The sequence below is a fragment of the Leucopleurus acutus genome (assembly GCF_964270905.1).
Source record: "Leucopleurus acutus genome assembly, chromosome: 7".
NCBI lineage: Eukaryota > Metazoa > Chordata > Mammalia > Artiodactyla > Delphinidae > Leucopleurus > Leucopleurus acutus.
The window spans coordinates 108,790,282-108,814,169 of NC_139150.1; the positions used below are offsets into that span (position 1 = coordinate 108,790,282).

General features: G+C 34.3%; 1 protein-coding gene across 2 annotated transcripts in view; it reads left to right on the forward strand.

The window, feature by feature from the left end:
- Window positions 1-11,031: 11,031 nt before the first annotated feature.
- GLRA3 (glycine receptor alpha 3) overlaps window positions 11,032-23,888 on the forward strand; it is a gene marked incomplete at both ends in the record, with an annotated part of 157,819 nt that continues 144,962 nt past the window's right edge. Inside the window, one exon of one of the 2 annotated variants that reach the window (XM_082842411.1) lies at window positions 11,032-11,108. In XM_082842411.1, the coding sequence (XP_082698537.1) occupies window positions 11,038-11,108 (71 nt within the window). The remainder of the gene's footprint in view (window positions 11,109-23,888) is intronic. The other variant, XM_082842410.1, reaches the window with a different exon arrangement.

The window sequence follows — 23,888 nt, forward strand, 5'->3', positions numbered from 1 at the left end:
GGGTTAGGACTTCAAACATATCTCTTTTCAGGGGATATGGTTCAACCCACAACAGCCATATTTAAGTCAACTGTCTATCCCTGAGACTCTACTGAATATATTAATTAAGCTCTAGATTGGTGATGACCTCAGATGCCGTTAAGGTAGGCGTATTGCAACACAAAATTCTTCAGGTAGATAGAATGATAAAAGGATTCTAGTCCAAAAGACCTGAGGGGATCATGAGAGCCAAGAGACAATTATCATAAGAAACTAAAATTTCAAATGTTCATCGTACATATTACCAGCTGAAAAATAAATGAGTATTTATAAAAACACTCAAAGGCATTATTGTTACTACAAACTCTCTTATCTATAAACCACCTTTTGGGTAATTTATTTGCATTTTCACTTGAGTGAACAATAAAGCATAAAATATTGCCTTTGCAATACATTTTTTTTTAAAGCAGAAAAGTAACTAGTGGGTGTAAGAACTTGTCATTGTTTAAGTCTAATCACTTTATTTAAGTGTCAAGTGGGACCCTCTCTAGTAAAACAACTCATAGCCTACATTTCAATTAAGTTTAGTGAAAGGCAGGGAAAATTACAGAAAGGAAAAGAAGCTTTAGTTTGAAGACTCAAGAGTAAAAGAATTAGTGAATCATTTTAAACAATGTCACTTTTTGTTAAATAGGATAGTTACTAACTTCTTAGCTAAGTAGACTTTAAAAAAGAAATATTCTTTGATTCACTTTGCTGTACAGCAGAAACTAACACAACATTGTAAAACAACTGTACTCCAATAAAAATTTTTTAAAAAGAAATATTCTAAAATATGCCACTCAAAATAATTTTTTAGACAATTTTAATTTAAAAGGAGAAAATAGACAATTTCCTTTTGCAAACAAAATACACAACGTGCTCACAACTGTTAGATTAATTGGTATAATATCATGTATATTTTCATTAACACTGTATAACTTCTACATTGATCCACATTCTTGGGACAATTGGTATTATGATTAAACTTAACTTTGCCCATCTTTTGGCTCTAAAATTGTGTCTCATTTAATTTGCATTCCTTAACTACAAATAAAGTTCAACATCTTTAACTTTATAAATGACCTAATTCTTTTTTTTTTTAATTCCTCTTCCTGAAATCTTTCCATATTTGTTTTCTATTGGGTTGTCAGTCTTTATTCTTGATTTTTTAAGAAATGCTCTGCCTACCAGTACTTGACTAATATATTATTATTAAATTTGTGAAATATAAAATTCAAAAACAACATTTTGCTTTCCTGATCATCTATTTCATATTTGTTTTCCATTAAATTATTTTTGTTCTTATGTTTCTTATTCTTTATTTCTACATTTATGAGATTCATTCATTTGTTCATTCCAACATCATAAGTTGTATCTTATTAATTTTCAGCCTTTATTTTATGACCATTTAAGGCTATACATTTCTAATTAATCACAGGTTTATCTTCTTTTAATATGTAGTATTTTTATTTTAAAATTTCAATTATTTATATCATTGCTTATATCCACAAGTTTCTTAATGCATGTTTATTCATTTTAATTTTATTGAATTCCAGTCATGGGTTCATTTTCTGAGATGATAACCACTTCTTTAAATTAGTTGAAACTTATCTATAGCCCACATTATTATTATTCAATTTTTATTATTATTATTATTATTCAATTTTTATAGATGTTCAATGCATGTCTAAAAAGAATGCTTATTACAAAATGTTGGGATGTAATATTGTATAACTATTCATTAGAACGAATTTGTTAATTACATATATATTATATATAAAGCATTGAAAAGAATTTTTTCAAAATTCATATCTAGATTTTCTTGTAAGGTTGGTCCAACAGCTACTGAATAGTATATTAAACTATCCCATTATAGTGGTGGATTTTGTTTTTTTTGCTCTACAGTTTTGAAGCTGTATTATTCATTTTTAAGTGCATACAAATTTAGTTTTCATATCTATTTGGTGAAACTTTTTTCATTATGTAAAGACCCTCTTTCTCTGTACATAAGTAATTTCCTTTAATTTTGTCTAAAATTAGTGGGCTACACCAGCTTTGTTTTTTTTTGGTTCGCAGTTACCTGATGTACTTTTCCCCCTCCTTTTAGTTTTACCCTTCCAGATAGCCTTTAGCTTATTCCTGATTCTTATAAACTATATATAGCTGTTAGTCTTTATTTTCATTTTTAAAAAATAATCTGTCTTTTCTCTGTAGTGGATTTTGAGACCTTCTATTTGTCTTTAGTAATACATAGTTGTATTGACAAAATTTTCTCAGCCTCCCCTGCACTCTTTTCCAACTTGGCCTGACTTTTGGCTTCTGTGTTCATCTATGCATTGTCCACTTTTAGCAAGAATTCTGCTAAGTCATTTTAATCAGAATCCCCTCCCCGCTCCAATATCTGATGACCATTGATAATCTCATCAAGTTCCTCATCCTCCACCAGCCCCAAGGTGGGCTGACCTGCCCCATAGCAAGAATCCTGTTAGGTTGGTTTAGCCAGAATCTTCCCTTACCCCTGTTTCCTCTTAGTAATATTCTAGCCACCCACCCCCACCATGCTCCTTGGCTATAAATTACCACTCGCCCATGCTGTACTTGAAGTTGAGTTTAATCTGTCTCCCCCACTGCAAAATTCCATCTCAGTGGTCCTCTACCTATTGTGATAGTCCCCTTGCCCCCTTGAATAAAGTCTTCCTTACTGTGCTTTAACAATTGGTATTGAATATTTTTTCTTTAACAGTATTAAGATGACTTTAGTTGTAGTTTTCTCTCCACCTGTCCTACTGGGATACTTTGCACTTCTATATTGTGAGAATTCGTGTTTAATCATTCTGATAAAATTTCCAGTTATTATTTTTTCATATTTTACTTACACTCCGTTTAATTTACACATCTTTCTTTTGGGGGGAACACAAATCTAATGTTTGTAAGAAATTATGAATCTCTTTGCTGTGTCTTTAAACCTGTTTTGCATATCTTTTACTCTGCATGATTCATACTGTGTAAATTTTTGGATCTATTTTCTAACCCACTAATTATATTTCATCATATTAAATCCACTGTTTCCGCTATCAAATGCTGTTTTAATTTCAGCTATTGTAACTTTTACTTTTAGATACTCTCTTGGCTATCTTTCACAACTACCTGGCCAATTTTATAGTCCTAGTCATATTTTTGTTCTTTTCACATATTAAACGCACTTATTTTATATTCTGTAGCCATTTATTCAAATGCCTACAGTCTTTGCACTTGTAATTCTGTTTTAACTGCTTTGTTGACTATAACTCATGGTGATTGTCTATTCATGTGTTTTGTTTTTTGATATTGAGCATATGTTCTTTGGACTTTTATCTAAGGAAATTTTTTCAGACTTGGTCCTAAGATATATTCCTCTAGGAAGTAACTATAGTTGTTTCTGCCAGTTTTCTAAGGATATTACATTGACAGCGCCAATTAAATACACATTTGTAACTTGCATTTATGTGGCCACATGTGGTGTTAATTCTGGCTCAGAACTGTGTGTGAGCTAGTTTTTGGCAAATAACTCTTCAATGAGATTTTTTTCCTCCATTCCAAGCTAAAGCTGGGACAGACAAGTTTCTTTCTCAGAATCCTTTGGGATGTGTATAGTTTTTCTCAATTGCTTCTTGTGGTTATCAATTCCAGGGATTTCTGGTTAAAAAAAAGCAAGTCTTTTAGGTCTTTGAGTTCTAGTTCTTGTCTCCAATTCAGTGGGCAACTGGTAAACACTGAAACTCCAGTCCAAGAGGGATCAGCTTGTTACTACTGGAATCTTTTCAGTTTTAGTTCTCATTTGCATTTTTAGCTTCCTGATTTTTCATCAGTTTGGGCCTCTGATTTCTATGCAATCTCAGCTTACCACTTAGGTTTTTTAAACAAGTATTTTCTTCATACTTTAGGTATTTGGGGGATGAGCTTTTTTTTCTTCGTACTTTAGGTATTTGGGGAATGGGCTTTTTTTGTTTTTAGTTTGTCAAAAATACTAAAAATAAGTCATTAAGAAAATCTTAAAGAAATTTTGGAGAAAGTTGGGAGTGATAATTTTCCTGTAAAATACATATAAATTTGTTCGTTTTCAGAAATTAGAAATTAATAGTCAAAATCATAGAATATTTATTAGTTATATCAATTCATGGATTATAATTGTTTCTATAGAGGTAAATTATTAATTTTTATAGCATATCATTACATACTCTGATAATTGTATATGCACCCTAATTATCTTCTTACTTTATTCCTGACAAAAGCTGTGTAGATGGATATATGCCTTATTATGTATTATCCACCAATAATAGAATTGCAATATTTAGACTTCAAATCACAAGTAATTAAAGTTTAGTAGTAGTACGTGTCCTGTGGCTGACCTATGAATGAAGAAAATAATATTATTTTAGTGATAATCAACAAGAATATATAAAGTATGATAAGGCTAAGGGATTGCTGAAATTTTCAGTTTTTTTCTAACCTGGATATTTAACAATATATATGAATATTCTTCATTTTCAAATTAAATCAGAGTTTTGGAGAAAATATTCTATTGGATTTGTTTGGAAGTAGTGTTGTTACTCATTTTGAAAATAACATATTGCAATATATTCCAATCTGTAGTTGACTGCCATAATCAATTTAGCATATCATGACACATATATGATACTGAGAATGAGTATCATACTCATAATTCATCTCAGGTGAAAAATGAAAACATCAGTTAAGGTTGTGGTGTTTGGGGTTTTGTTTGTTTTAAAGCTTTTTATATTTCTTATATTTATATAAGAGGCCTGTGATGAAAAAAATCTACATGATGAGAAAACCTCCTCAGGAGTGTAAGTATGAAATGGAGGTTTTATTGGTTGGTGTATTAACAAGTGGGTGAAGGTATCTCCTGACATTACAACCACATTTACATGTTGTGAACTAACCAGAAAACTTAGCAACAATTTTTAAATTTGTTCATTATTTGACCCAGTATTTACAGTCCTCCATGATATGCCTCAAACTTATTTACCACTATTTTCCTTCAGTCATCCTTTTTTTTCATACCAATAGTATAAATTGTTCAGAAGTTAGATAGTATAAATTGTTTAGAAGTTAGATAAAACTTGAAGGTCATTTCTGCCTTAAAATAATAATAGTGTGATATTGGAAAAGCTTCTTAAAATCATGGGAACTCAGTTTCCTCATTATTAAAACATGGTCAGAAATATGTATACCTTAGAATCTTGAGAGCAGAAATTAAGATAAGACGTAAAATATCCAATACAGTAGTTAACTGCACAAATATTGTTACTGAAATCCTATTCGCCCCACTTTTTTCTGCTTCTAAGCTTTTGAAGATTTTTTTTTACCCTCCTACAAAGTTTTTCTGCTATAGTTTCCACTCATTCAAATTCTAAAAATGAACCATGAACTGGTTTCAAAGCTTTGTTGAATATTCCCCACTCTATCAACATTTTCTAATCTACTCGTGCTTTCTATTTTGAAGTAATGCATTTGAATTCCCATAGCATTTCTCTTTGCTTCTTTCAATACTTAACATTCTATGAGATACTATGAATATTCACGTACACCTTACACACTATGTATTATAGTTCCTCTAGGACAAGATTTGTTTCCCATTCACATGTATATCTCAGGAAGCTCCCAAGATGGTGCATATTATAAACCTTATATTTGTTGGTGAAGAAACTGTTTAAGGAAATAATTTGGAAGTACTTTTACAAGTCGTGCCTACTTGAGACCAAATATTCAGAGAAAGAACAAACTATCCAGTTAATTAAGCGCTTCAAATATCCCACTATTTGAAGTCATTTAGGGAATTATGGCAGATTTTCACTGCAGTTCGGAGAAAAGATGACAGTCTGAGAGTTAAAAAAGTAAATATCATAATAGAGTGTATTATATTAATCTTATTTATAAATAAGGCACTCTCAGAGTGAACTGAAGACCCACATATAAACTCAAAGATTACTTTTAGATGGCTAAGGAATATATCTGGCCTGGAGAGAACACTATAATCTAAACAATTTTATGAAGAAAGAATAGGTTAAAAGAGATTAGTAAGAATGGAATTTTGAAAAGAAAGAACTAAAGAGCAGAGAAAGTTTCTGCATTTGTTCATTCAACAAATATTTCTTGCTCATTTACCACCTGCCAGACATGTGCCAGGCATAAGGATGCACATTTCCCCTGCCTTCCAGGAGTATTCAAACAAAGACAAACAAATTCTAGTTTGATTTCTGCAGGAAATAAATCCTAATATAAAGGTTTAGGGGAAATCTTGTTGAAAGAAAGGAAGAGAGAGATTTATACTGTGAGTTAATGGCTGAAAGAGACTAGACATAAGAAGCACAGAGGAAGAAAGTTTGAAGTAGAGAAATCATGAGATAAGAAACAGCTCATGTGACTGGTGCATTATGGGGGAAAAGCACACTAGAAAGGGCTGAGGAGATTGTCAGTGGAAAATCATTTAGAGCCAGCTGTGAAGAGGAATGTGGATTTCAATCTGTTGCAATGGAAAGGCATTGAACAGTCTTAGGAATAGAAGTGACATCATTCGGTATACTAAAACTAACAAAGAACAAACAAAAATCCCTTAATATTCACAGTGGGGGGTTAATCAAGGGGAATAAGAGAGCAAGCAAGAGAAAAAATTAGGAGACTTTTGCTGAGATCCATGTGAAAAATTTTGTAGCCTGGAAAAAAAAGAAAAAAAGGAGATAAATCATTGGATATTTCTGCTATTATTTCAAAAAAGGAGGGTCACCTGATCAGCTAACATGTCATTATTATTGTAGTCTGTTCAGTATGTAGATCCCTATGCAAAAGACAAATTCACTAGGCACACATACTTGGTGATGATATCTATCACTGCCATAGGATTAATTCTCCTCTACCTAATTTGTATTAAACATGTGACTTCCTGATTGATTTTTAAATTAAAGCTTTTTTTTTTTTGCGGTACGCGGGCCTCTCACTGTTGTGGCTTCTCCCATTGCGGAGCACAGGCTCAGGACGCGCAGGCTCAGCGGCCATGGCTCACGGGCCCAGCCGCTCCGCGGCATGTGGGATCTTCCCGGACCGGGGCACGAACCCGTGTCCCCTGTGTCGGCAGGCGGACTCTCAACCACTGCGCCACCAGGGAAGCCCTAAATTAAAGCTTTGTTTCAATCTTCCTAGAGTGTTAATTCAAAGATGTGACTATTCTAATTATTCCAAAAGTGACATTGCCTTTTATAAGTTTTAAAACTGACATTTTGACTCATACACAAGCTTTTGATGAGATGACTAGAATGACCCAGTGCTACTGAATCTGATCGATTCTCAGTAAATAGTTATTAACCCGATACTACATTAACTTCAAAAAAGTAAGTAAAATTTTCACTAAATAACAAATCATTTTAGCAGTATGTACAAAATATTATATATGTTTAGCTCATTGGTAGTAACAATTGAGCATATGAAAAAAGCTTTATCTTTACATTGAAATTGATCTACTTTTCTGTAGCTTAAGTAATATGCATATATCTTGAAACAATAGTGAAAATACACCATTAAAGATAGCTCTGTGGTAGTATACAAAATACTGGACAATGCACCTGAAGCACCAAATTCAGTTTTGATATCTTCAGCTTGCTGAATATGAAGGTTAGTAACCATCACTTAACCACTTTGGGCTACAATTCCTTCCTTGTAAAAGGAAAATATTAAATATGAGGAAGATTAATATCTCATTTAGCTCAGAAGTGCCATGTCTTGTCCAATGTGAAAAATAATCTATTAGTACAAGAAGGAAATAATAAAGGCCTGAAGAAGAAGAGCAGAGATTTGGCTATATCAGAATCCAGCTTAATTTTACATGAATGCTAGTCAGATGCTCATCAGCCATAAAATGGTCTTTTTTCCCAAAAACACATTCATTCACCTACCATACAATCAGGACAATTATTCTCCAAAGAGTAAAATTTACAAGAATGGCTACCACAATATGTAGTTGCATAAAATTTATTTTGACTTTATAGAAATTAAGAATAAACAACATAAACAACATAGACAAGAAGCACTGGGAAATTAATCATCAAATGTTAAAAGAAACAAGACAGTACGACGCACTTTGATTCATTTCTAATTATTTAATCAAAGTTAATCTAGTACCCCACACACTGTAACAAATTCATTCATTTACTAATTTAAAAATAATCATATTTCTAGTATGATCATTGACACATTCAACAAACATTGATTATCTACTGTATGCTAGGTGCTGTGCTAAATAACAGCCATTATTTCACTCTGGTGGAAAAGTCAAACAAATAAATGAGGGGAATGGTAGCTTGCCATAAGTAATTTGAAGGAAATAATCATGATGCTATGAAAAACAAGTAATATGGGGAGAATTCTCTGGCGGTTCAGTGGTTAGGATGCCACGCTTCCACTGCAGGGGCATGGGTTCATTCTGCGGTTTGGGAACTACTAAAATTCCTCATGCCTCAGGGCGCAGTCAAAAAAAAAAAAAAAAAAGCAAGAAATAGAAAAACAAGTAATATGGGGATTCCAGCCATCCTCTTATATGACATTATATTCAATAAACTGATTGACTATATAAATTTGATAAAGTCTAACGTTCCTATGTTTTCATGTTAATGATGAGATGAAACAGCTAAAATTATCCTGCCTTTTAAGCTATCATGTAACATAATTATCCAGATTAATGTAAACACAGAGCTTTAAATATTATCCACTGATTTGCTCACTTAAACATTCATTGGCTCTCTCCTTTGGGCCAGAGTATAAATCTCAGAAGTCATTTCATTCAGTTCCCTCAATAAATATATATTTTTAAAGATATATTAAGTAAAAGTATTTTAAAAAATGTATTACTTTTCCAAAGATAGTTAGTGATGAAGCAAGGCAAGGAACCCAGGTCTTCTTGAAATATAGTAAGTTTTGTTTTTTGATTGTGTGTGGTTTTTAAAACAATTACTGCTATTCAAAGAATGACCAACTAAAAAGCATTTGCACTTAGAAAGCTTTCCAAAGATTCACTGAAAAACAGCGTTAATTAAAATTATATGACACTTCTCAAGATAGAAACATTCATGGGCAGAATCAACTATATTCCTTAAGAGGCTTCTGGAAGTTTGTGATTTAAGTCGGAAAACCAAATGTGAAAAGAGGCAGGTTTAATAATAATGTCTGGAAATAAATCCAAAATTTCTTTATTTACACGGAATATAAATAAGCTTGTCTACTAAAGAGTAAAGAGAAAGATTTTTTTTTCACCGTGCCCTCATTTGGAGGGTAAAAATTAGTGACATACTTTTCCAGTTAAACAGAGAATTATGGGATAATTGATATGTCAATTGCTCTTGGATTTAATTAAGAAGAAAACGTTTGTGAGAAAGGAAAGACATTCTTGGCATGTAGTTTGGTCATTGAGAAAAGTAAGAGATTAAAGTAGGGCTTTCAGAATAAATACCTGAGGGAGTTTTGGGAAAAAGCTAAGATTCAAGGAGTGAATATTTTGATCCTAGTTGATAGTAAATAAAAGCCACTTAAAGATCTAATAGCCTAAGTTTTAATGATTAAAAATTCCATTATTTTGAGGTGCATGAAGAAGCATAGAAACGTGTGCATGATCTCTCTCTCTCTCTCTCTCTCTCTCTCTCTCTCACACACACACACACACACACACACACACACACACACACACACGCACTCACTTTCCCTTTCCAGTCTTCCAATCCAAGTCCCCATATAAATGGTTAGGGAGGGGTGGGCGAGGGAGAGAGTTGGATGGCAGAAAAAAAGATGAACCATATGACCTAGTTGTCGTTCTCCCTGGAGCTTAATGTTAAGATATGGAAAACGCCTAAGAAAAAACGGGTGTGTGTGTAGCGTTGTCCCCTCAGAAGCCATCTCTTTAGATTTCCCACCTTCATCTTTTTAGAACCCGTATTGTCACTGAAGGAAACTCAATTGACTCTAGTCAACAACGTTTCCCGGCCAGAAGCCGGCCAGGGTTGTGAGACGATTCTAGAAGCAGCTGATTCTCCTCTTCCGCTGGTTTTCAGCACCACATTCTCTGCTCTTCCCTAGACCTCTCCAAGGGTCTGGGTTTACTGTTGACTCTTGCATTTTGATGTAAGGTCAAAGAGACAGGGTCACATCCGAAAAGACCTTTTATTACTAAATTGCGCCTTCTCCCGGAAGGGAACAATGGAGGGTCCCTCTAGCGCGATTCTGCTACCTAATCCATAAATGCTGCTGACTCCCCCAGTTCTTAGCGCAGAGGCTTCCCCTCCCCCAGTTCCTTCCAGTTGCGGTTTAGGCTCTGCACCAGTTACTCAACGCCTTTTTTTTCTTTCTTTTTCTTTTTTTTTTTTAAAAGCCTGGCTAGCTAAGCACCGCCTACCGTCGTGAGTGGCCTGTCACTCTGCCCCGCTGTGCGGTTGTGATTGGCTGGCAAGACCGTGTCGTCTGGCCCCGCCCCCGCTTCCCTCTGCCACGCTAGTGGCCCGGGGTTTACCCAAAGGTGGACAGTGGGATTCGGGCGGGCGGCGCTTGGAGCAGGTGCAGACGCATCCTTGCTCCCGCTGTTGCTCTTTCTCCAGTCGTGGGTCTGAGTCAGGAAAGGACTAGCATTCTTCTTTTGCCGCTAGAGCTCCCGTGAACTGCTGCCCAGAACCTAGGCACCTCAGACTTCTCATCTCATCCGTTATTCCGCTGTCACTGTATAAATCACCTGCACATGTGTAATCCTGTGAATCTCCCTTCAGCTCCTGCTCAGAGAAGGGGTCGAAAGGGAATTTCAAGTGTTTGAAAGAGAGGGTCTCCGCGGATCGCGGGGAGCTGTCTCAGGTGCTGAAGCTTTCCAGGCGTTGCTCTCCACCAACACCACACGCAGTTAGACTGCACACTCTCATTCCCGGCTTTCTCCTTCCCCATGCCTTGGCTAAGACTCATTTCAGAGTCGTGAATCTTTCCCTCCGTATCATGGCCTACGTGAGACACTTTCGGACATTAGTTTCGGGATTTTACTTCTGGGAAGCAGCACTGCTACTCAGGTGAGTCCACTTGTATTTAACAGTTGGAGAACTCATTCAAGCCTTGCAACTACTTGTCATGGATGAAACCAAGAATGCAACTCGAAGTTGACTTGTTGAAAGTGTCCCTTAAATCGTATTGTTTTCTATCTAAAGGTATCTAGCAGTCTATCTCTTGAGACCTCTACAACATATAACTTTGCTCTGTTTTCACTAATTAATGTATTTTAGTAACTGGCATCTTATATTATTTGCAGCTGAGGTTACCCTAGCAAAAAAATATTTCCAAAGCCTAGGTCTTCCTTCTCAAATTGCTTTAAGTGTTTCTTTTTTCTAAGTGAATTATAAATTCTGGGTGTTACTCTCTTTTGTGAAAGTTACAAAACATTTAGTAATTAGAAATGGAACATTACTTACTTTTTAAAAGACAAAAAAAATGTAGAGCATAAACATTTAGTGATCAGAGATATTCTGAACATTGTTGATATATCTAGAGGTTAAGTTCAAATGAATAGAATAATAAAGGCCTTGCAAGTACTATTTTCTAAAGAGCCTGGTTCATGGAGGCAAAATAATAAATAAATCACCAGATATGTTCTATGCCAAGAATAATTATTTTGGAGAAAGTAATAAGAAACCTATTGAATGGTAAAATTGTTCTATGATGTGTCATTTTCTTATCATATCCAGTCATATTTGGTAGGCTTTCTTTTTTTTTCTTTTTAATTAAAAGAGAAGAGAGACTAAACACAGATCAAGTAATTTAACCCCCATTCTTCATCAAACAATGTATAAGCAAGATACTGCTCATGGATTTTTGAACCAACAATATAAATTTTACTTTACTATTATAATTACCTTAAAATTTCCATTTTTTGGCTCACAAGACTTTCAAGAAGATTGAAATCAAATAATGAGAGTAACTAAGTTATTTGTATAATGGTTTCCATTTGAAGTATGTAAATATTCTTTTCTGGGTTGCTATGTCAAGTTTTTATCGTTAGGCACATTAGAAAAACATAGCATATCCCATAATACCTACCTTTAGTAACAGGAACTAGTTGTGAAGGTTATTATAATTCTGAAATTATCGATTTTTTCTGAAGTGAGGTGTTGAAACCATTGTAAATCAGAATATTTTCAGTGAAAAATGTTTTAATGACAGTAAATTTTTGTAACTTTACAATTGTTACAAGTTTCATACGTAGTGACCAAAGCAAAGAATGTAGAGCTTTTACATTTATGTAAATTGTATGGAAAGGAGTACAAAATTCATGTCATAAGATAAATTATTTTACCATAATTATTTCTTAATATCTTAGATAATACATATATTTATTTTTTTCAAAGAAATCAGAAGAGCTTAGTTGATAGATACTTAGGTTTAGGAAGTTTAATGTTAATAACTAAAATATTTTGATCGATGAGGTCAAATTTGTATAATGGCAAATCACCATAATATTTGTTATGATATATTCTTAGAATTTATCTTCATTAATATTAAATAATTTAGTTTAAAATGCTTTTTATGAATAGTCTAAAAATGTAATCACTTGAAAAAGACATACCCAATATAGAAGTTTTGGTGATACATATATTCTTCATCAAGTTTTTCTTTTTTCGTTCACAAATCGAAAAAAAGTTTTCTCTATCTTAGACTGGTCTTAGATGAGAGTAGCTCATCACTCTATGAAGAACTTTAATCATACATAAAAAAATTAAGTATTTTTATTTTTTAGTGATGGTCCTTGAAGGAAAATTTTCTATAGAAATTTCCTTTAGAAAGTGAAGCTCCCTCTACTGGAAATATCTTGCAAAATACAGTTTCTTTATGGAGACCATTTTTTGTTCGCTAAGCCTATTCGTGAGGTATTGAGCAAAAAAGGAAACATGTAAAGGAAAAACTAAAGTCAAAAAAGTATTTTGTTTAAATTCATAAATATATCTTTTTAATTGAAAAATATTATTTCCAGGGAAATTTGGAAGTAAGAACAACAACCAGAAACCATATATGAAGTTTTAATTAAATAACATACTAGTAGAAGCGTTTTTTTTCCATAGGTTTAAGGTTTTAAAAATTTTTATTGAGATATAAATGCACAAAGAAAAATGTGCAAACAACAGAGTTCCAAATAAAGTGGCACAAAGGTAACACCATGTCAAGAGACCACGGATCAAGAAGTAGAATTGTCAGCATCACACGAGCATTCACCATGCCCCCTCTTACCACCATATCTTTTCTCAAGCACTACTTTGCTGCAAAATCATCTCTATCCTGACTTATGGGACAATAAAACTTTTTCCTGCTTTTGAACTTTATATACTTATTTGAGTCTGCTTTATTTTTATGAAACATATGTGATTTATCTGTGTTATAGCATGTAGCAGTAGCTTGTTTATTCTCATTTCTGTATGGTATTCCATTATATGAAGACATCACAATCTACCCATTGTCCTACTGAGGAATATTTGGGTATTTTTTTAGGTTTTGGCTAGTGCTGCTATGAACCTCCTTGATCATGCCTTTTTTTGGTGAATACATGTGAATACGTGCATTTTGGGGACTATATGAGTTGGGTCCAGGAGTTTCACTAGGCAGAGGAATTGCTAGAATATAGGGTGGATATGAGTATGGTTAGCTTTAGTAGATACTGCAAGTTTTCTAAGGTAGTTTTACCTAGTTAAACTCCTATCAGTAATATATGAGAGTTCCTGTTGCTATTACTAGTACAAAATTTGATCAGTGCAACATTACTATAAAAATTTATAGTGCTTTCGTAGACTATTATTGCAAGTCCACAGATAATATTTTAGTTTCTATCTTGGCATAATTTCTACATTTTAGTAAATGAGTTTTTTTTTTTTTAATTAGGAAGCTTCTCTCCCCACAGAGATTCTACAAGTCAGTACCACTTTATTTTTTTTTAATTAATTAATTAATTTATTTTTGGCTGCATTGGGTCTTCGTTGCTGCGTGTGGGCTTTCTCTAGTTGAGGCGAGCAGGGGCTACCCTTCATTGTAGTATGCAAGCTTCTCATTGCGGTGGCTTCTCTTGTTGCAGAGCTCGGGCTCTAGGCACGTGGGCTTCAGTAGTTGTGGCACACAGGCTCAGTACTTGTGGCGCATGGGCTTAGTTGCACCGCGGCATGTGGGATCTTCCTGGACCAGGGCTCGAACCTGTGTCCCCTACATTGGCAGGCAGATTCTTAACCACTGCGCCACAAGGGAAACCCCAGTAAATGAGTTTTATTAAGGCAAAAACAGCAAAACAAAAACATTTACTGCTATACTATAATTAGGAGTATTCATTATCAGAATACATCAGGTATTAGAAATGTAATATTTAAAGGGAACTTATTAAAGAGGTGAATTCTTTTAATAAATACAAGTCAGACACAGACATAAAAAATCTACCTTTCCTAGTAGTGAAGTTTTTAAAATTTTCACATTTTGCTCAGATATTGCTGTTTTTTGAAAAAATTTTCCTATGGCTTTTGGATTCTACTTCTCATACTAATAAAATAAAGAACAAAACACCAGTGTTCAGCTTTCTTTGAAATGTAAATAAGTGATGATTATGAAGAGCTTACAGAACAAATTCCAAAAGCAGGAGAACTGCCAAAAATATTTCATCTAAATTAATTATTTTCACAACATACAATTTTGTTTTTCATCTTTATAGTTTGATACCAACACAGACTTGCTATTTGAATAAATTATGGTATATTGTGTCAAAACACTGAATGTATGAATTTCATACTTTATGATAATCACAAACAAAATGTTTTCTTGATTTACTTTAAAGCCTAAGAAAAACATTTTGGCATAGAATTTCTTATTTTTTGCTTTTGGTACGTTTTGGAGGATGGGGAAAATTCTTTTTAATGTTGGGTCTATTTTCTTATGTAAGATTTTGAAGAAAGTGTACTTCAGGGGATAAAGTCATTATTATGATGATTTCTTGTATGTAGGTACTGTAGCAGGATTCTACATAGTGTTTTTAAATTATGCTACACGTAATATATGCTTCTTCCCTTTGTATCTATAAATAATCATATGCTTTCCTAAGTGTAGAAGGATCGTGGCCCAGTTCTCTAGTCAATGCCTCAAGCAGTTTGCTCTGCAGATTCAGGAAACAGCTTTTAAATATTTCCTCTTGTATGTAATTTTTCTCTCCCTTGATCACACAACTATGTACTGAGGCAAGTCAGTCACCAAATGTGTGTTTAACGTGTAATGTTAAGCAATTCAACAAGATTTCCTCATCACATTCTGTGCACACATGTTTGTGCTAGGTACAGTTTGGCTAGGGATGATTGGGAAATTATCCCCTTTCTCATCATGGAACTTAGAGTCTAGCAGGAAAGAAAATACAAAGGTCCAGTGACAAAAGACAAACAGAAACAGCAATGTTTTAGGCAATGTGAAATAAGGAAGTTCCCCAGAGGGTTGGTACTTGTGCTGGATCTTATAAGATGCTTGTTCAATGGGCAGAAATGAGATATAAAGAAAATATTCTATGCAATAGGAATGATACAAGCCTATCATGTGCTAAGGGAATGGTGATGGTCAAATTCAGTTGAAAGATTTCCAATTTATGGTTTAAAATCATATTCTGCTAACAACAACTATTGAGCTGACTACAATAATAAACCAGCCGAAATGTGGAGTTGCAGCTTCCTTTCCTAATGGAATATGGATGAAATTTAGAAGCAAATCATTTAATTATAACTGGATAGTTATCATTATAGGAATGGTCTGGTAACTGGGCTCAAAATATCTCTATAAATCCCTTTCTTTCAGAGGTAGAGTTTACCTCAAAATTACGATTAATCATAAGATTGCTAATAATCATCAGTAATAGTAAAAAACTATGTAAACAGACAACAATGACAAGACTACTAGAAGAAAAGGACAATCTGCTTGTTTTAGAGTTTGGAGATCATGTTTGAATTTTTCATCAAAATATGATCTCTTTAAAGAAAGAAAATCAGGTAGAGGATTTGGATTGTTGGAAGAAAAGGGGACAGTGAACTTGGTTTTGAGTTTGAGATGGTAGCAGTAGATCTGGGTATCCTGCTGTCAGCTGAGAACACAGAGACAATGCTTGAACTGTAGACTGAACAGTTAAACTGTTACAAAGGTGATCACGCTGTGTGCAAAGAACAAGAAACAGAAAAAATATTTACATGAGATGAAGGTAGAATATTTAGAGCAGGGCACAGAGACGTACTCAGAGAGAGTCCTGAGCTAAACTGTGGAGGTGCGACTGGTCATAAATAAGTGACAAAGTCATAGATTTATCATAATTTTATACTGTCGATCCCAAGGACTTGCTCTTATCAATAGCATATATCTATCCCTTTTCTATAGAGCCTTTGAATGCTCTAATTTCAACTAATCTCATAAACTAGTCCACAGTCATGGATGATTAAAAACTTAAGTTTTCTCAGGAGACTTTTAGGGAATTATTTTGGAGAAGATGCATCTTTAACTTTTACTTACTACATGAAGCATATTGGATGAATCCTCCTTGATTTTCCCACCAAACCTGTCTCTTAAACTCTTCGCCAAATGATTAGCGTTATACTTGGATTAACTGTATTTATTGAAAATGAACTCCTGTGTATGCAGATGTCCATTTTGAAACATGGGTGGTTTGTCTTTCTCCACTAGAAGAAAGCTGTAGCTTTGTCTTGTTGGAAAAATGCATCAAGAAGAGAGATAAGTGAGTTAGCTTCGAGAACTGGTTCTGGAGTGAAGGCAGGCATTCTAAGACAGGACCAACTGTTTAGTAACAAACAGAGTGTGTGAATAGAATGAGCTCTTTCATCCCAGAAAATGAAGCTATTCAAACAACTGCATGGCAACCACACACATTTTAAGAAACAGAGTTTGAAATCCTCAGATATTGTCAGAAGAGGAAGCAATAGCAAAAAATAAAATAAAATAAAATAAAAAAAGCAGCTCCGTTACAGTGTATTTCTGAAATTCTTTCAGAATCTCCATACTAGAGATATTTTTAGGAGGAAGTATTGCCAGTACCTCTCAGACAATTTGATGCACAGAAGCAGTAACCTCAGTGGTACAATTAAGAATAGCATAAAGTGGAAAGATTATTAACATCTTCTGAGATAGTTTATTGCATGGAATAACTTCCAATGCAAACGATGAAGCATTCTCTAGGAGTGCATGCAAAATTTACACACTGACAAAAATAACCAATTAGGATTTATAGACCCTGAGATATTTCTGATACTACTTTACAAACATTGCCAATATAGGTTGGTTGGGCTTACATTGGAGGTAACTAGTCCATCCAATATTGTACCTAAATTTGAAAATCTCTCAAAAATATCTATAACAGGGACTTGCCTCGTGGTCCAGTGGGTAAGACTCTGCGCTCCCAATGCACGGGGCCTGGGTTCGATCCCTGGTCTGGGAGCTAGATCCCACATGCCGCAACTAAGAAGCCCGCGTGCCGCAACTAAGACCCGTTGCAGCCTAAATAAATAAATATTAAAAAAAAAAATCTATAACAGGTAGTCATCCTGTAAACGTTAAAATTTCTAGCAATAAGGACCTTTTTACCTGAAAAGGAAAATGTTTATCAAATAATTTTAATAAATAAAAAACAAAATGTCATTCTGTTTTCTCCTGGACATAGGAAACTTCCTTTGGGCACATGTGCTCCCTCTCCCCAAATATTTGTTTCTGTATTTTTTCCCTTTTTTTTCATGCTTGCTTCTTCACTTAAAATGACCATCCTGCTTGTGGAGAGTGTGTTTTTTATTTGAGACACAGTTTGAATTGATAATATTTTCCATGTGGTTGCTCCATGCATGAAGCTTGTATACTCCAGTTGCAGGGTGCCTATAGCAGTCTACCTGAATCTCTTTGTAACTTAATAAAAGTCTATGGAGCAATGACTGCATTTCCAGGCAGTGTGCAATGTGCTGGAGAAGCAGAATCTCAACTTTCTATAATATGCCACCGTAGAGGGGGGGATGTGACATCACCTTCAAATGTGTGTTTTAGATTTTCATGCAAGTCTTGTCTCTCCTTCTTGATTGTAACTCCCATGAGGATAGGATTGTTTCTGATCTTGTTTTACTGCCATAATATTTAATTCAATGTCATGCGTGGAGTAGATGCTTGATAAAACAACAGATCCGCACTGAGATGACACCTACCTACCTGTCATCTCTGTTTATCTGTCTATAACTCTAGATTTGAATTTTATTTCAACCTGTGTTATTACTTGGAGTGGAAAGGGAATCTTGTGTTCAAGATACCATAAAGGCTATAAGATCAAATAAATTGCCTCAGAAGATGTTACCGGCTCTGAGAAGTTGTAAAACAGACATAAATTGGCAGCTCCCAGTGGAAAAGTGATAGATTTGCTTCTCCTTATCACCATGAGAAATTGAGATTTCTATTGTATAATGCATTATTTCTCAACTTATTTTCCCCATCATTGCCTCCTAAGGAGCCCTTTAAAGATATTTTTAGACTTTTTTTTTCTAATTGCCTGCATGAAATTGTAATATCACAGTACATTGTATATTTGCTCATGTGTAGTATATAGCCATAGATACATAGAGATAGAGATAGATTTGTGCTTTATATGTAAGAAGAATAAGATTTTTCACCCCCAAGATAAAACTCTCACCCACCCTCCTTGGGGTGATAACACCCCTCTTGAGAATGCATGGTGTAAAGGTTGTTACTTTTTATGATACTTAGACTATAGTTGTATAGTTTCATTGTTTGGAGTCATGACCTAGAAGTAAAGCAATCATTTATCTGTTGACACCGTTTAAGATAATTTAATCCTAAAAGCATTAGGAAACTTTAGTGACATCTTTTTCTGTAAGTACATAAAGTTCCCAGAAGCCACTAGGCTTCCATCAATAAATTTCAAATCACAGCTGCCTCTACCAACATCACTGTTCAATGACTTTCATAATTTCATGAAACTATTTTTTAAAAAACAAAATCTTGGAGATAATATCATTTACAGTTTATTTTTCTATGATTTAGACTCTGTTGACTTTCTTTTGTTTTCAAAGTAAGATAAATGAAAAAGTTCAAATTCCTTTTTAAAGTTAAATTTATAGTTGTTATAGAAAGGATCTCAACAGTTAGTACTGACATAAGGTCTGGATATTCTTCAATTCAGGAGTTCAGGGATATGTACAAAAAACTGAGAGTAATGTTACCATTAAAATAAAAACTGATTGGGACTTCCCTGGCGGTCCAGTGGTTGAGACTTCACCTTCCAATGCAGGGAGTGCAGGTTCGATCCTTGGTCGGAGAGTTAAGATCCCACATGCCTCACGACCAGAAAACCCAAACATAAAACAGAAGCAATATTGTAACAAATTCAATAAAGACTTTAAAAAAATGGTCCACATAAAACAAAAAAACTGATTGAAAGAAAATAGAGTAACAAGTAAAATGCTACTAATAGAAAAGAAAGTAGGAATGATTATTAATTGGCAGTAAGGTGTCAACAAATCATCAGAAAACGATGTTTATCTTGCTGTTTGGTTTTGTTTTGCTTTGGTTTGTTTTGCTTTGGTTTGGTTCATACTGGCCATACAATACTTAAGGTGGGGAATTGGGGGAAGATAAATGATGTGAACGTTGATGAAACAACCACTCAAATACCATCCATCAAATGCCTGGGAGGACCATATGCATTCTATCTGTCTGGCTAATTTCTACTCAACTCACTTTACCTTCTTGAAGAATCCTTCTCTGAGCTCCCCCAAGTCTAGGTGAGGATACCTCCTCTGTGCTTCCAGGAATACAGTACCTTTATTATTGCATATGTCCCAGGGCTGTGGTAATGGCCTGAATACTGCCTCTAGTTCAAATCGTGAAGCCCTGGAGGGCAGCGACAGTAACATATTTCTAGTTCTATCACCAGGGCTTAAAAGAGTGTCTTGCACACTGACAGGGCTCACTCATTTCTGAAATGAAACACTTCTCCCCACCCCCCCAAAGCAGATTTACAATTTCAAATAAATAATTCTAGGCATAAATAAAAATACTATGCTGTCTTTCTTTCCTTCTAGCATTTAGGAGGAAAATTAGTGAGAGATTTGGTGCTTTGTTTTTTCTCTTTATTCCCAATTTTATTTGTCTGTGGTAATATATTTACCCACTTGCCTCTTATCTCTCTTTTCTTTCACAGAAAATATTCTTCTACGTATTTCCATTTCCTCACTACTTACTTATGTCTCACTTGTTCCTATCTGGGATCTATCCCCACCTCTACAAAATGAAGCAGTACTGAGCTTCCATGTCATGATAGCTTCTTCTTTTAAACATTGGAAAAAGGGAATAGCACTTAATATAAAAATGGTTGTAGCAAGTAACTATTTCATGTATATATAAAATACATATATACGTATATAAAATATATTTTAAAGCAACATATAATTTTTAATTATCTACTTTTTGTAAGATCTCTGCAGTGAAAAAAGAAGACATAATTAAACGACCATTCTAAATAATAATCAAATAAATAATGCATATTCTCAATGCATAATGTTTGAATTTCTATTATGGCACCTCTCACAGTTCTGGGATCAGAATCACTGACACGTTTCCAATTCCCTAGATAAACTGAGAACCATTGATATCACAGAATATTTATTTTTGCCTTTAATCTGTTTACTCACATACATTTAATGTTTTAAGCCCAAGAGACTCTATAAAGGGTGGTTGATTGACAGTTTCTTTTTTGCTGGCAATTGTTGAAAATGTAATCATGAACAACTACCCAAAATAGTAACAATTATAAATACTGGGAAAAGAAAATATCTTTTTTGGAATGCAGAGGAGTATAAAATTTTTATAAAGAGGCAGAGAATTTAAATGGACCGTGAACAGTTGATGGAATGTGAGTGGGCAAGAAAGAGGGAAGAGTGTTTCAGACAGAAAAAGCATCCTTAGAAAAGACAACGGGCCAGTCTCCATGTGAAATGGAGGATACGGCAAACTTGATAGTAACGTCTCAACCATGGGCCCCCCAAGTTTTCCTGTCTAATAAATTCATGCTTTATGTTGTTTTAGAACTAACTTCCTGGGGAAAATCTATATGACTATTGTAGCGTGTTAGAAAACATCCGCAAATATTTATTCCAATAATAGTTTTCTCTAAACAAAATATTTCATTGTTATCACTTGCTTATGAGGGAAGAGAATATTCACATAAGCTACTTTGTATTCACTAGTTCTGTTGATATCACTATACATATATTTTTTTAATTTGTATCATTTAAATGTGTATCCGAAGTCTGAGTACTGAAACTTAATTATTAGTAGATCAAATAAAACAAAAATCCAAGAAAAGGAGAGAGTTATGACTTTTCATAGTTTTATAAACAATTACATTCCTGACAAGGGAAAGAAGAATGACACATGATAAAATCGTAATGAAAAACTTAAAAGCAATCTATTTCTATAAATTCCTTTCTTATTATAAAATAATAAAACACTAATATACATTAAATGATATTTTCCACCAGTTCTTAAATTGCTCCTATTTAAGAAGAGAATTACCTTTAGTCTATTAAAACACTAAGGGACCCAACTTTGTATAGTACTGCCTAGTAAGAAGAAATGCACCTTCCGTGTTTTTCTCTTGCCTCTTGTTTTATTTATTGGGAAGAATAGAGGTAGCAGAGGATTATATGGATAAAACCATTAGAAATCTCCCTTCTGCCTCATGTTGCTTCTTTCTAAAAACTTTAAAACCCTTTAAAAGATTATGAAATCTTTTTTTCCCCTCTTAAATTCCTGAAATTGGGCTTATCTCTTTCTTCCTACAAATCTTAAATACGGTACGTATCATCAAAGACACAGAATCTACTGCAGACCTCAGTTGGTGCCTACTGAGTTTATATAGAGAATTAGGTTTTATGTGTAGCCTAACTATCTCCCCCTAAATAATAATATGTAAACTTAAAATTTCGCTCTACTTCAAAAGGCCAAAGTGTATGACATTCTTTGTGTGCTTTTGTACGGTTATATACGTCAACTTACAGCAAAAATTACATCGGAAAATCTTAATCAGTATGAAAAAAATTCAAATTCCTGGAACATATGAAAATTCAAGCTCAAAAATACAGTAGTAAAAGAAGATGAGATTTATACCTCTACAGGAAAGAGCTAGTTTATTTTAGATGGTTTCTAAACTAACTTTCTTGCCTCAGTCTTCTCTGTGCATGCACTTGTGTGCACATGTGAAAACAAGAAGGAATTTAGAGAAAGACGACTCAGGGTCAGATCTCAGCTCTGTCTTTGAAGGGCTGGGTGGCTTTTCTATACACTGAGTGATTGTACTTAACATGCTACTTTAAAAATGTAATGGGTAAAGCTGTATCCATCTATGGAATACATTTTTTTTTTTAAACGAACACAGTCAGAAACGCAGTCAGAACACAGTCAGAAACTCCTTAAGAGAAAATATGTACTTAGGATTACAGCTCTAATTTCTCACTTCACCTAATATCAGTAGCCTTTATTCAAAGAAGCTATTTTTTTTTCTAAAATCCATTGTAGTGGTAGATGTGAAAGATGTTGAGTGGCAGGAAAATAAACAAGGGATAAACAGACTAGCCCTTTATAGCTGTGTTAGTTCAGATTAGGTTCATTTGTGACTGACAGAAAGTGCACAATAATATTGGTTTAAGAAAGATTTGTTTTTCTTTCAAAAAAAAAGGAAAAGAAAAACCATGGAAGCAACCAGACCACATCTGGAATGGGAGTTCACTGATCTTTCTATCTTCTTGTTTTGTCATTCTTAACGTAGGATTTCTTCCTTGAGATCCAAGATAGATGCTCTGATTTCAGAAATCATAGCTGCTTTCCAGCTATCAGAAAAGAAGAAGAGGCTTATCTTTAAAGGCATTTCCAAGAAGTTAAAGATTTCTCAGTTTCACTCTTAGCTTTGAGTGTCCATGTGGCCAAGTTCCGGCCACTAAGTTGCAAATGGAAGTGGCATGTTTGGCTTTTTGGAAGTGCATGCGAAGGGAGGTCCAGAGGCTCCAGCTCATATTTTACGTTCACCGTTATGGAACTCAGTCTTTCAAGTGAAGCCAAAGGGAATTATTGCAAGTAGGAAAGGAGCATGATCAGACTGTGTCTCAGAAATATCACTAAAGAAGTAATATGGATAAGATACAAGGATGTAATGTACAGCACAGGGAATAGAGCCAATATTTGATAATAACTACAAATGAAGTACAATCTATAAAAATATTGAATCACTATGTTTTAAAAAATAAAAATTGATATAAATAAAATAAGCCTCAGGCAAATTTGATATATAGATTACTAGTAATATGCATATATATGAGTAAAATATTGTCAAGGAACATATTTATCAATACGTATACATGCAAGCATATACGTAATAATGTATACATTTATTGGAAGTGCATGTTTGGATATTTTTGAAGTTTCGGAGTGGGCAATTATAGAAGTTTGGAGAGCACTTGTCTAGACGAGAGATACACAGGAAAGTGATAATACGTGTGTGTGTGTGTGTGTGTGTGTGTGTGTGTGTGTGAGAGAGAGAGAGAGAGAGAGAGAGAGAGAGAGAACTGCTTTAATGAGAACATAGGATTCACTAAGCGCACAAGAGGGCACATAATTGTTAGTGGGGGGGTGCAGCGTGGAGGCAGGACAACTTTTCAAAAGATGTGGTCCTTGAATTGAATTGTCAAAGTGAGAAGCAAAGGTGATCTGGGCAGAATCAACTGCCTGTGCAAAGATGTATGCAC